Source organism: Onychomys torridus, chromosome 22 (genome assembly GCF_903995425.1).
Source record: "Onychomys torridus chromosome 22, mOncTor1.1, whole genome shotgun sequence".
Classification (NCBI taxonomy): Eukaryota; Metazoa; Chordata; class Mammalia; order Rodentia; family Cricetidae; genus Onychomys; species Onychomys torridus.
Window position 1 is genome coordinate 1,850,529 of NC_050464.1, and position 15,360 is coordinate 1,865,888.

Sequence of the window (15,360 nt, forward strand, 5' to 3'; positions counted from 1 at the left end):
ACTAATTTCCACCATCAATAGGACCCTTTAAAGCATTGCTTCTCAACCTCCCTAATGCTGTGACCCTTTAATGTAATTCCTCATGCTGTGGTGACCCCAGCCATACTATTATTTTTGTACATCATAACTGTAACTTTGCTACTGTTTTGAATTGCAATGTAAATATCTGTGCTCTCTGATGGTCTTGGGTGACCTTTGTGAAAGGGTCATTTTACCCCCAAAGGGGTCACAACTCACAGGTTGAGAACTGCTGGCTTTAAGGTGCATCCACTGACAATCCATGTCAAAAGACTTGATGTTTACACAGCGTAACAGTCAGTCATAGTCTTGTGTTAGAATCCCCATTACAATGAAGAGAACAGAAAAGGACTTCCGGTACCATTTATTTCCTGTGACAGTCACAAGCCCGGGGAGGGGAGGGGAAGGCACAGTAATCACTGTGTTACAATAACAACATCAATCAAAACAAGTGATTTTCCCCAGTTTCCCCCATGAGTCCACCCATCAAGAAATACCCTACTTCTACAAGGGCTGAGAAGTGTCTGTTTCCTGTGGCATACACAAGCAGCCGAAGCACAGCCCAGCAGATGGGGTGAATCTCTTCATCTGCTCCTCCTAGGTTCTGGGTCTATAATTCTTCTCTTGGATCCTTCTGTGTCTCCCGTGTGGCGTCGTCTTCCTCACTGGGTGCTAGCCAGGTGAGATACACCTTCACCGGGTCAATGTGCCAGTGTTTGTGAAATGATATAGGAATCTGATGGGAGAGGTAGTCCTTGGGGTAATCTACTGGCCGAGCCTGCACAAAGAACACAGTTACAGTTTCCTGGGGTTAAGAACCACTGGCTCATCCCTCCTGCAGTAATGCGAACAAATACAAAGAACCACAACACTCAGTCCCAAAGGGGACATCTCCATCAAATCCCCCCACCTAGAGCTCAAGGAACCCCACAGATGAGGAGGTGGGAAGACTGTAAGAGCCGGAGGGGATGGAGGACACCAAGGAAACAAGGCCTGGAATACACAGCAGGGCCAGCGAACACATGAACTCACAGAGACTGTGGCAGCATGCGCAGGACCTGTGTGGGTCTAAGCCAGATGGGGTCTCGGCTGAGGGAGGGGGTGGATGCAGGTCCCCATCTCTAACCCAGAAGCTCTCTCCATTTATAACTGCTTGCAAAGGAAACACTAGTTTTCTCCAATGGAGTCTCACTGGGTATGCAAACCACTCTTACAGGTAGGCCCCATGCTCAGCAGTAAATGGCCAACACAAGATGAACTCACTGCTATTTTCAGAAAGTTTTGTTGGTGATTTTTTGTTTATTTGTTTGTTTGTTTTAGTTTTGTCTCAGTGTTTTGTCTGGCCTTTTTTTTTCCCTTTACAAGTCTTTTGCTTATTTATTATGGTTTCCAATTTTGTGTTCTTATGAGACTTCTGAGCGTGCAAATGTGTGTGTATCTAATTCTCCGTGTTTCCTGTGTTTTTCTTTGGCTCTTCTAATCCGGTTCGTTTCTTTTTACTTTATCTTATTTTTGTTTTTAGATCCCTGTTGGTTTTCTAATGAGAGAAAGGGTGTGGATTTGTGTGTGTGTTGGTGGGTGGGGTAGAGAGGCTCTGGGGGGGGGGGTGGTGACTGTACTCAAAATGTATTATATGAAAAAAATCTATTGTCAATTTAAAAAAAAAATGATTGGCTCAGCAAGTGAAGGTGCCTGGGGACCTGGATCCATCCCTCAAGCCCATACGTTGGAAGAGGGAGACCTGATTCTAGCAAATTCTCATTTGGCCGTAACATGCACACTGTGATGGCATCCTTCATCCACACACACAATAAGTAAAGGTAAATCTTTTAAATTATTATTTCAAAATAACATTTTGTGCTGCTTTTTTGAGACAGGATCTCTCTACATAGCCCAGGCTGGCCTGGGACTTTCTATATAGAGCAGGCTGGCCTTGAACTCAGAGATCTGCCTGCCTCTGCCTCCTGAGTGCTGGGATTTACAGTGTGCCACAACAGCTGGCCCAGGACAAACGCTGATTCAGATTGCCACTGCTTCGCCTTAACGTGAGATAATGGCTATGGGAGCCTTGAAGCAAGAAGGGACACACTTTCTATTACTTTCCCCCGAATTCCATATTCCATATTCGTTGTCTTTAATTTCTCAAATGCTTTACTTTCTAAGTCTGTGTTCCACACTTTGCTTCCGGGAGACTGTTCGAGCATGGTAATAAAGACAAATGGTTTGCTGGTGAATCACTTAAGTCAGCACTGCGTGAGATCTGATTAAAGGTAACAAGGAAGAAAACTTATTTAGTGGGTATCTTCCAAGAAACTGCCAAGCATGGGCTATGCAGGAGCTGAGGCAAAGTGTTCTCAGGTCCTGGCTACCTACTGCTCCAACATATCCAGGTGGCAGCTTTCCGAAAAGAAACCACGAGCTCACTGTAGGGAAGGGCAGTGTGATTCTGGTCTAGAGGTACAAATGAAAACAAGGACTAAACCTAAGAAAAACTAAAAGGGTTTAATACCATCGCCATCCAAATTCTCTACAACTCAGAAAACGAAACACAGGCAGGATTAGACAGACCCCAGAGTGACAGACCTGAGGTCAAAGCCACAGTGTTCAAAGGCAAACTGAAACCAGCCATGATCTGAGTCGCATTAACCAAAGCACTCCATTCCTGTCGGTGTCTTTAATTTGCCTATAAATTTACATAGCAATTTGTTTTATATAGTAAATTATTGAGCTTACAATATTAAAACTATCTCAATTTTAAGATGATTACGTAACACACCTTTTGGATTCTTTCATTTTATGTGCATGAGTGTTTGCCTGCAGGTATGTACTTGTATCAATCACATGCATGTCTGGTGCCCACAGAGGTCAGAAGAAAGCATTGGATCCCTGCAATAGGAGTTAGAGATGGGCATGGGAACCAAACCTGGGTCCTCTGCAAGAGTAGTAACCAGCTTCTCTGATGACAGCAGAGTGAGACACTGACCTATGGGTAGAGCAGTGGAGATATGGCCTATTTTTGTTTGCTTCATACCAAAACTTTGGACGTTTTCATCTCTTCTTCCCCAAGCCACAGAATCTCTTCTGGAAGCAAAGCTTTTCTTTATTCCAGTGAGGCACATACAGGTAAAAATTATGTTCCCTGTAACCACACTGAAAGGGTAGGCCAGGCAGAATGGCAGTGACTTTGGACATGAAGGACTCACATCCCATTATTCATATTCAAAAGGACATAGAGCGGGGGATTTTTTGAAATCTCTGCTTCTCAATTTATCGTTAGTTTTTATGTGATGTCCAGAGTCCTGAAATCATTATTTTTACAAATCCTTGTCCAGTTTAATACTTGTATTTTGTACAGAGAACTCACTGACCATTGCATATTGTCATAACCATTAGTGAAATTGAATTTTGGAAGGGGTGATCTAACATTCCTTAGAGTCCTCTTCCAAACCTAGGATTTCAACAAAGATATGCCCTGGCAGGAACAGAAGGTAGGCAGCCTGGTCAGTGCTGCCACTGAGAACACTCTAAGACCCCCCCCCCTTCTCCATCTCTCACACAGCAGGAATCTGAGGGGGGACACAATGTCTCAGATTCTCTCAGCACGAATACAGCGCGGAGATCTGGGTTTAGACATTGCAAATGTAAAGCCCTCTTTAAATCTGGTCACACTCTAAAAGATGCTGAAGACAGCAACATGGCAGTCAGGTGGGGCACGGGTTATAAACACTGTGACTTCACACAGGGTTCAGGTTTAGCACGGGAATGAAAGAAAACACCGTGAGGAACAACACATAACTCCAAAGAAATCGTTTCTGAATTATCTTCAAAGGACTTTCACTTTGGGATTACGTTATCTTTCCGTCTCTGTTCCTTATCATTTTATTGACTAATGTATTTTATCCTAGGAGGAAGGGGATGCTATAGAAAAATCCAATTAATCTTGATAAATTACTTCCCTTACACACAAACAGTTTTAATTGTTTTTCCAGGAGTGAAACACTGTGACATAAAACATCATAACATAGAGCCTGAGAGGGAGGGACAGGGAATAATTCACTTTCTGAGTTATCGTAAAGATAGCACAAGACACAGGCTGAAATGGTAAAGGCCTCTGGAGGCCTGGTGCATGTGTGCCTTCCCCAGGGGCCAGGAGTGAGGGTTCCTGTGAGCCTCCTTTTACAAAGGCTTATTCTCAACCTCCCTGTGTTTTCTCAGATATGGGTTCCATCTTTGTTGCTAATGCTTATATTTTCTTTGCTTTGTTCAAGTTGTTTCTCTGTAGTGAAATTCCGCCATGCTCAATTTTCTATGTTGCTGTGCTAGCATTTGCTACTTATTAGTGTAGGAGAGGTTGGGGGGAGCGCTATTCAGAGGCAAGGGCTGGAGAGATTGCTCAGTGGTTAAGAGCATTTGATGCTCTTGCAGAGGACCTGGGTTCAGTTCTCAGCACTCATAACCATCTGTGACTCCAGTTCTGGGGATCCAGCGCCCTCTTCTGGCCTCTGAGGTAGAGCACAGACATACAAGCAGGCAAAATACCCACACACAGTAAGACAGTAATGATAATTTTAAATAATTTAAAAAGTGCAGAGGCTATATTTTGAATATATGATGGGCCCTTAAAATATACATGTATCTACATTCAAATGTCAAAAAGCCTCATATTTCTTAAAAAGGATATGTGCATAGTAAGTGGATGTGAATTACAAATTATTGATTTTAGAACATTAGTTGACTAGGTTCTTAAAAATATTACTAAAATTAATGGGAAGAAGTCCCTCTTTCAACTCTGAAGTTCATACCAAGGGTACACGAGACCATCGCCCCCAAACACCCTCTTATCCTCTACTGACTAATGTCCTCATTTTATTGACCCTCCGTAATCTGGGAAGCAGGTGCAGGCGCCATCTTGAAATTCAGTGGACTCTGGTCACCTGTTTAAGAGTAAACTAAGAAGAAAAAGCCCAGAAAACCCCAACAATCCAAAGTAAAAAACAGGCTCCCTTGGGGGTTGGGGATTTAGCTCAGTGGTAGAGCACTTGCCTAGCAAGCGCAAGGCCCTGGGTTCGATCCTCAGCTCAAAACAACAACAACAACAAAACAAAACAAAACAAACAAAAAACAAAAAACAAAAAACCAGGCTCCCATAAACTTGCATCTTCCCAATGGCACCCAGCCTGTAAAGACACAAGTTCCTTTTTCCTATCCAGGGCAGCAATTTTGGCTGACATCCACGGTTTCATTTCCTGTCCCCCAAATCAACATGTCTGTCTACCTTCCTGAAGGAGAAGAGAGGAGGGGAGGGGAGGGGAGGAGAGGAGGGAGGGGAGGGGGGGGGAGAGGAGGGAGGGGGGGGGAGGGGGGGGGAGGAGGGAGGGGGGGGGGAGGGGAGGAGGAGAGGAGGGAGGGGAGGGGAGGAAGGGGAGGGGAGGGGAGGGGAGAGGAGGAAGGGGAGGGGAGGGGAGGGAGGGGAGGGGAGGGGGGAGGAGGAAGGGGAGGGGAGGGGAGGGGAGGGAGGGGAGGGGAGGGGGAGGGAGGGCAGGGGAGGGGAGGGAGGGGAGGTGTGCTTCCTAGTCCCACTTGCAAGGCCACTGGTCCAACATCACTTGGTTTTCTAGGTGTTGTTGCCTCGTCTTTATGATGCATGTGACATGCACAAGATCTGCTAAGGACATCCCTCATGGAAGGGCTGGAGAGATGGCTCAGCAGTTAAGAGCACCGGTTCCTCTTCCAGAGGACCCAAGTTCAGTTCCCAGGACCTGCATGGCAGCTCACAACCATCCATAACTCCAGATTCATGGAACAGGATGCCGTTTTCTGAGCTCTGTGGGCACAGGCATGCACATGATACACCTATGTACATGCAGGCATAACACACACACACACACACACACAGAGTAAAAAATAAAAAGAACATCCCCCATGGAACCTACCCTATTCCCTAAGATTATATCCAAACCGTGAGAGGAGAAAGAAACATTTGCTCTAAGTGAGAGGGACTCTCCCCTGCGATGGGAAGAGACACATTTTTTTCACCTGATGGAAGAGGGGACTGTGAGTCACAGGGACTCCCAAACCACTGAAGCACATGCCCAGGACCATGTCATCGGGAGCGTCATTGCTGTAGCATCGGCAGTTGCTGGCAAGAAGTCTCCGGATGGCTTCCCTGCTGAAGACCATGCTGGTGGGAGCAGACAGAAAAGGAGTTAGGGTAGTCAGTGCACGGAGCTGGTTAACCGGGATGGAGGGCTTCAGCAGAGAGGCCGCCCGCACTCCTGAGAACGCACATCACTGACATGGGCACGCTTCTATTGACTCCGCACATTATATGAAAGCAAAATCACCTTGAGAGATGTTTCCCTATCCAGCAGACAGGTGTATGTGTCTCTCCTATAAACACTATGGGAAGTGAGTTTCCTAACATTACTGTCTTTGTTTTCTGTCAACCTGACACATAATAGCGTCATCTAGAATGAGAGCCTCACTTGAGAAAATGCCTCCACCAGACCGGCCCGCAGGTGAGTCTGTGGGGCATTTTCTGGGTTAATAATTGATATGGGAGGGTTCAGCCCACTGTGGTCTTTCTATGCTTCCCTCCGCATCCTAGGCAGCAAAGGCCTTTCATTTCTTTTCTTTCTTTTTCTTTTTCTTTTCCTTTTTTTTTTTTGAGACAGGGTTTCTCTGTGTAGCTTTGGTGCCTGTCCTGGAACTCACTCTGTAGACCAGGCTGGCCTCGAACTCACAGAGATCCGCCTGTCTCTGCCTCCCGAATGCTGGGATTAAAGCCGTGCACCACCAGTGCCCAACCCTCCTGGGCTTCCCGTGACAGCTGAGTCCTTGGTTCACCTGACAGTAGGTGCCTAGACAGAGGGAAGATGGTTAGCTGCTGCCCCTGGTGGTCTGTGCAGCAGAGGCCGGCCGCAGGGGCAGCCACACATGCTTACAGAGTGTCAAGGGAGTCAGTCCCCACGTGGGCCTCGAATGGAGCATCATCGGGATCCCGCGGTGGGCGGAGTGAGCACACCCACCCTAGGCAGCAGCAGTGCTCTACGGTTGATGACCTCGAGGTGAAACGACTCTCCAGTGATAAATTCTTTTTGAAAGCGAGAAGGGTTTCTGGTTTCCTTTCTGGTCCTCTTTAGGTCACAAAGCCTCAAAGGTGGCGCAGCTGAACTAAAATCCATGCACAGCTTCCTTCTCACAACCTGGTGCACCCACACAGCAGGCACTCAAACACGTTCAATGTGTAAACAACTCAGAAAAGCTTCCTCTGCAAAGATCTTCCACCAGTCCACCTACCAGGTCGGACTGAGGAAGAGTGTGGAGTCTGGTTAGAAAAGTGATTCTCCACCCACCGGGGTCTGCTGAATGCAGCTACACACCAGAGGCAAACACCGGGATGATAGTGCAAATGCCGGGGGCCACAGTGCAAACACCGGGGCTGAGTGTGCAAACACCAGGGCTGAGTGTGCAAACACCAGGATGACAGCACTGCTGGTCTTGCTAAAACTCCAGATGACTGAACAACAAGCAGAAGTTCTCCCTAAGCTGCTACATACAGAAACACAAATGTACAAGAAGGAGGGGTGAAGTTCCCGTCAATTGTACACGAGAGAAACAGCAAGTCTGCAAACTGGCAAGACCTTTCCTAGAAATCTGACCAGTGAGACCCCAGGGCCATGTGTTTTCAGTCCCGTCAGACTCCAGCACAGTCAGCTACAGCTGCCCCAGCCTCCCCACCCAGGGACAGGGCTTGTGTGAGGGAAGAAAATGCTTTGTTTTCCTTTGCAAGCTCCAGTGTGTGGTAGAACATTATTTTAAGGTGCATTACTTTTGCTTACCTTGTATTTGTTTAGCTCTGTGAACTGTGTTACTGTGCCTGTCTAAAACACCTGATGGTCTAATAAAGAGCTGAACAGCCAATAGCAAGGCAGGAGGAAGGATGGTGGGGCTGACGGGCAGAGAGAATGAACAGAAGGAGAAATCTGGGATAAGAAGAAGGAGTGAGAGGAGGAGGACCCAGGGAACAGCCACCCAGCCACAGAGTAGAGTAAGATTTACAGAAGTCAGAGAACGGGAAAAGCCCAGAGGCTAAAGGTAGACGGGATAATTTAAGTTAAGGAAAGCTGGCAAGAAACAAGCCAAGCTAAGGCTGAGCACTCATAATTAAGAATAAGCCCCTCCCCCTTTCAGCTGAGGGCTCAGAGGCATTCAGTCTGAGGATTCCTGGAGACAGGGTCTCACCTCACTTTCGGCCTGAGGATTCGGTAGTGGTGAGAAGCTTCTCTAGTGGTTTGTTCCTTTATCTCTCTGATTTTTCAGCATTTACCCCAATATCTGGCTCCAGGTTTTTATTATAAGACCAATTAGAATTCGTGCAACAAGTTTGCAAGTATTTTATTGAGAAATTTAGTGTTTGTGTTCATCTGCAAGGTGGGTTTATAATTTCCTGGTTTTTTGATTGTCTTTGTCTGGTTTTGGAACAAGAATAAACCCTCCCCTGTCCCCTCACCAAGCCAACCACTGCCCATGGCACCAGTGACCACCGGAGCCATACACTCACCCTGCTCTAATTGGGAACAGGGAAGGCCTTGATCTCCAGACTGGTCAGCCCAGTTCTCTAGCCCCTAGAACATTCTATGCCCCTCCCCTCAGCCAGTGCAGCCCCAGAGACCGGGCAGGAATCTCCTCCCACCCCCACCCCCGAGCGAGCGAACTATCCCCTGCGGCACCAGCGACCACCAGAGCCATAATCCTACCCAGCACCAGTTGGGAACAGCGACCACCAGAGCTTATGGGAAGAAGAGCAACCACAGGAGCCAGAGGCCCCACATGCACCAACTGGAAGAAGAGCGACCAGGAGCTCCACCTGGTCTGATTAAAAGAAGAAACGGGTAGTGTAAGAACACATTAAACAACATAAAGAGTAATACAGTACAACCAGATCCTGGTGTTCCTACAACAGCAAGACCTGAACATCCCAAAGCAGATGACCCAGAAGAAAATGACCTTAAAAAACAACTTTATGAAGATGACAGAAGCCCTCAAAGAGGAAATGAAAAACAATTCCCTTAAAGAAATGGAAGAAAACACAAACAAAAAATTGGAGGAAATCAAGAAATCTCTTAAAGAAAGTCAAGAAACCCAAGGGAAAAAACAATCAAACAGGTGAAGGAAACAGTTCAGGACTTGAAAATTGAAACAGAGGCAATGAAGAAAACACAAACTGAAGGAATTCAGGAAAAGGAAAATCTGAGTACACATACAGAAACTACAGATGCAAGCATGACCAACAGAATATAAGAGATGGCAGAGAGTCTCAGGCATTGAGGATTGTGGTGATATATTGTGTACTCTAATAATAAAATTTGCCTGAGGATCAGAGAACATAACAAGCCACCAGATTAAACATAGATGCCATTAATCCTAGCACTGGGGAGGCAGAGATCCCTTTGGATCTCTGTGAGTTCAAAGCCACCCTGGACTACATGAGATGTATTCAGACTAGGACAGAAACAGAGCCAGGCAGTGGTGGTGCACACCTTTAATCCCAGTACTTGGGAATCACACATGCCTTTAACTCCAGCAAGAAAAGTATATAAGGCCTGAGGAGACAGGAATTAAAGGCTTTTTTGGCTGGAGCCTTTTGGGTGAGGACTCAGAGGATTTCAGTCAGAGGATTCGTGGAGTTGGTGAAGTGACACATGGCAGTAGCTTATTCTGTTGTCTCTCTAATCTTTCAGCATTTACCCCAATAACAGGCTCCCAGGTTTGTTGTTGTTGTTGTTTGTTTTTTAATTAAAAGACCTATTAGATTTCATGTTACAGAGGATATGATAGAGGAAATAGATTCATCAGTCGAATAAAATGTTAAATCCAGCAAATTTTTAACACAAAACATCCAAGAAATTTGGGATGCATGAAAAGACCAAACATAAGAATAGTAGGGATAGAAGAAGGAGAAGAATTCCAGCTCAAATGCACAGAAAATAAAGTCAACAAAATCATAGAAGAAAACTATCCCAACCTAAAGAAGGACACGCCTATGAAGGTACAAAAAGCTCACAGAACACAAAAGAGACTGGACCACAAAATAAGTCCCCTCGCCACGGAATAGTCAAAACACTAACCATTTACTCCCAGCACTCCAGAGGCAGAGGCAGGCAGATCTCTCTGAGTTTGAGGCCAGCCTGGTCTACAGAGTGAGTTCCAGGACAGCCATGACTGTTTCACAGAGAAACTCTGTCTGGAAAAACAAAAACAACAAAAACAAACAAACAAACAAAAGAGCAGCAAAGGAAAAAGGTCAAGTAACATATAAAGGCAGACCTATCAGAATTATACCTAAATCCAGCCCTACAGAAAGTACTAGAAGGAAAATTCCAGCCCAAGGAAGCTAGCTGCAACCACCAAAACACAGGCAATAGATAACCTCACACCAGCAAATCCTAAAGGAAACACACACACACCACCACCAAAAAATAACAGGAATTAATAATCACTGATCATTAATATCACTTAATATGAATGAAATTAATTTGTCTATAAAAACATACAGGCTATCAGAATGGATACGAAAACAGGATCCATCTTTTTTCTGCATACAAGAAATACACAACTTCAAAGACAGATATTACCTGAGTAAAGGGTCGGGGGGAAAAAACTTTCCAATGAAATAGACCTAAGAAACAAGCTGGTGTAGCTATCCTAATAGCTAACAAAATAGACTCCATCAATCAAAAGAGAGGAAGGAGGGAATTTCATATTCATCACAGGAAAAATCCACCAAGATGAAGTCTTAATTCTGAACATTTATGCCCCAAATACAAGGGCACCTATATTTGTAAAAGAAACATTACTAAAGCTCAAATCACACATCAAACCCCACACACTAATAGTGGGAAACTTCAACACCCCTCTCTCACCACTGGATAGATCTGCCAGACAGAAACTTAACAGAGAAATAAGGGAACTAACAGATGTTATGACTCAAATGGACCTAACAGACATCTACAGAACATTTCACCTAAACACAAAAGAATTCTTTTCAGCACCTCATGGAACCTTCTCCAAACTGACCACACACTCAGGAACAAAACAAATCTCAACAGATACAAAAAAACTGGAATAACCCCCTGTATCTTATCAGATCACCTTGGCTTACAGTTAGATTTCAACAAGGGTACAAAATGCAGACAGCCTAAAAACTCATGGAAACTGAACAATGCTCAAGTGAATCACCACTGAGTTAAAGAAGAAATAAAGAAATGAAAAACAAACCAGAAATATTCAATGAAAATGAATGTACAACATACCCAAACTTATGGGACACCATGAAAGCAGTGCTGAGGAAAATTCATAGCACTAAATGCCCACATAAAGAAGTTGGAGAAATCTCACACTAATGACTTAACAGCACACCTGAAAGCTCTAGAACAAAAAGAAGCAAACTCACCCAGGAGGAATAGAAACCAGGAAATAATCAAATTGAGGGCTGAAATCAATAAAATAGAAACAAAGAGAACAATACAAAGAATCAATGAAACAAAGAGTTGGTTCTTTGAGAAAAATCAACAAGATAGACAAGCTCTTATCCAAACTAACAAAAAGGCAGAGAGCAAGCATCCAAGTTAACAAAATCAGAAATGAAAAGAGGACATAACAATGGACACTGAGGAAATCCAGAGAATCATTAGGTCATACTTCAAAAACATGTACTCCACAAAATTGGAAAATGTAAAATGTTAGGGACCAAGATGTCAGGAACCAAACTTGAACCATGGAAAGTACATGTAGACCAGAGAACAAGTCATAAGCCCCTTCCCAGAGCAGTAACCAGAGACCTCCAAAGATAAGAGAACATCCCACAGTCAGGTGCCATGACAACCGAACGTAAAGAGCATTCCATGGTCAGGTAGCCTAGCAACAGAATAAACTGCCCCTGACCAGTGACCTTTGCCGACATCTCGAGGTTGCATGATCTGCCTCACACGTCTTGCACCCCTTCCATGTTCTACATGCCCCCTTTCCCTTTCCCTCCTTCCTGCCCCTTCCCCTCCTATGCTATATAAGCCATACGGAAAGAAATAAAGATTGGCGGCTTGATCAGAATTCTGTCTTGCTGTCCATCTCTTGTGTCTCCTGTCCTTTCATTTGCTCCCACAGGTGGGTTGCCCCCATTGAAACACCACTGGCCGGGGCAGTAAAAGAAATGGATGATTTTTTTGACAGCTACCACATACCATAATTAAATCAAGATCAGATAAACAATTTAAATAGAGCTATAACCCCTAAGGAAATAGAAGCATTCATCAAAAGTCTTCAACCAAAAACAGCCCAGGGCCAGCGCAGAATTTCAAAGAAGAGCTAATACCAATACTCCTGAAATTGTTCCAAATAATAGAAACAGAAGGAACATTGCCAAACTCTTTTTACAAGGCTACAGTTACCTGATACCCAAACCACACAAAGATGTAACTAGAAAAGAGAATTACAGAGCAATCTCCCTCATGAACATTGATGTAAAAATTCTCAATAAAATACTAGCAAACCAAATCCAAGAACACATCAAAAAAATCATCCACCATGATCAAGTAGGCTTCATTTAAGAGATAGATGCAGGGATGGTTCAACATATGAAAGTCTGTCGATGTAATACACCATATAAGCAAACTGAAAGAAAAAAAACACATGATCATCTCATTAGATGCTGAAAAACCCTTTGATAAAATCCAACATCCCATTATTGATAAAGGTCTTGGAGAGATCAGGGATACAAGTAATATACCTAAACATAATAAATGCAATATACAGCAAGCTAACAGCCAAAATCAAACTAAATGGGGAGAAATTCAAAGTGATTCCACTAAAATCAGGAACAAGACAAGGCTGTCCACTATCCCCATATCTATTCAATATAGTACTTGAAGTTCTAGCTAGAGCAATAAGACAACAAAAGGAGATCAAGGGGATACAAATTGGAAAGGAAGAAGTCAAACTTTCACTATTTGCAGATGATATGATAGTATATATACATAAGTGACCCCAAAAATTCTACCAGGGAACTCCTATAGCTGATAAACACCTTCAGTAATGTGGCAGGATACAAGATTAACTCAAAGAAATCAGTAGCCCTCCTATATACAAAAGATAAAAGGGCTGAGAAAGAAATCAAAGAAACATCACCCTTTACAATAGCCACAAATAATATAAAATACCTTGGGGTAACTCTAACCAAACAAGTGAAAGATCTGTATGAAAAGAACTTTAAGTCTTTGAAGAAAGGAATTGAAGAAGATATCAGAAAATGGAAAGATCTCCCATGTTCTTGGATAGGCAGAATTAACATAGTAAAAATGGCAATCTTACCAAAAGCAATCTACAGATTCACTGAAATCCCCATCAAAATTCCAACACAGTTCTTCACAGAAAAAACAATACTCAACTTCATATGGAAAACCAAAAAACCCAGGATAGCTAAAAGAATCCTGTTCAATAAAGCCACCTCTGGAGCATTATGATCCCTATAGAGCTACTGTAATAAAAACAGCTTGGTACTGGCATAAAAACAGACACGTGGACCAATGGAATCAAATCAAAGACCCTGACATTAATCCACACACCTATGAACACCTGATTTTTGATAAAGAAGCCAAGTTTATACAATGGAAAAAAAGAAAGTATCTTCAACAAATGGTGCTGGCATAACTGGATATCTACATGTAGAAGATTGCAAATAGATCCATATCTATTACCATGAACAAAACTCAAGTCGAAGTGGATCAAAGTCCTCAACATAAGTCCAGTTACACTGAACCTGATAGAAGAGAAAGTAGGAAGTACTCTTGAACTTATTGGCACAGGAAACCACTTCCTAAATATAACACCAGTAGCATGGACACTGAGAGCGACAATTAATAAATGGGACCTCCTGAAACTGAGAAGCTTCTGTAACACAAAGGACACTGTCAATAAGACAAAAAGGCAGCCTATGGAATGGGAAAAGATCTTTTCCAATCCCACATCTGACAAAGGGCTGATCTCCAAAATATATAAAGAACTCAAGAAACTAGACAGCAAAATACCAAATAATCCAATTTAAAAATAGGCTACAGAGCTAAACAGAGAATTCTCAACAGAAGAATCTCAAATGGCCAAAAGACATTTAAGAAAATGCCCAACATCCTTAGCCATCAGGGAAATGCAAATCAAAACAACTCTGAGATACCATCTTACACCTGTCAGAATGGCTAAGATCAAAAACACTGAAGACAGCTTATGTTAGAGAGGATGTGGAGAAAGGGGAACACTCCTCCACCATTGGTGAGAATGAAAACTTGTACAGCCACTCTGGAAATCAGTATGGTGGTTTCTCAGAAAAGTGGAAATCAACCTACCTCAAGACCCAGCAACACCACTCCTGAATACATACCCAAAAGATGCTCAACCATACCATAAGGACATTTCTCAACTATGTTCATAGCAGCACTATTAGTAATAGCCAGAACCTGGAAACCACCTAGATGCCCTTCAACTGAAGAATGGATAAAGAAAATGTGGTACATTTACACAATGGAGTATTACACAGCAGTAAAAAAACAAAAACAAAAACAAAAACAAACAAACAAACAAAAAAACCCCAACATTATCATGAAATTTGTAGGCAAATGGATAGAACTAGAAAAAACTCATGCTCAGTGAGGTAACCCAGACTCAGAAAGACAAACACAACATTTATTCATTCATAAGTGAATATTAGACACAAAGCAAAGGATAACCAGGCTACAATCAACAACCCCAGAGAAGCTAGGTAAAGAAGAGAACACTAAGAGGGACATACATGGATCACCCCAGGGAGGGGAAAAGGTTAAGATCTTCTGGGTAAACTGGGAGAGAGGAGTAGAGGGGAGGTGATGGGAGGTGGGAACATGAGGGCTTGAGATGGCTGAGTTGGGGGAGAGATGGGGCGGCAGAGCAATGAAAGAGATATCTTGACAGAAAGTACCATTAAGGGGATGGGGAGAAATCTACAGCTAGGGAAAACCCCAGGAACTCACAAGATTGTCCCCAGCTAAGACTCATAGCAATGGTGGAGAGAGTGCTTGAACTAGACTTCCCCTGCACTGAGATTGGTGTCTACCCTAATTGTCATCACAGAACTTACATCCAGTGACTGATGGAAGCAAATGCAGAGACCTACAGCCAAGCATTGGCCAAGATCCTGGAGTTCAGTTGAAGAGAGGAAGGAGGGATTACAGGAGCAAAGGGGGGTCAGGATCATGATGGGGAACCACAGAGACAGCTGACCCAAGCTAGTGAGAGCTCATGGATTCCAGACTGACA

General features: G+C 43.7%; 1 protein-coding gene across 1 annotated transcript in view; it reads right to left on the reverse strand.

Moving 5' to 3' along the window:
• Positions 1-206: 206 nt before the first annotated feature.
• The window catches only part of B3glct (beta 3-glucosyltransferase), a 134,325-nt gene continuing 119,171 nt past the window's right edge, over positions 207-15,360 (reverse strand). Inside the window, exons 15-16 of the mRNA XM_036172296.1 lie at positions 6,055-6,199; positions 207-796 (exon numbers count right to left, since the gene is read on the reverse strand). Of these exons, the coding sequence (XP_036028189.1) occupies positions 629-796; positions 6,055-6,199 (313 nt within the window). The 3' untranslated portion in view covers positions 207-628. The remainder of the gene's footprint in view (positions 797-6,054; positions 6,200-15,360) is intronic.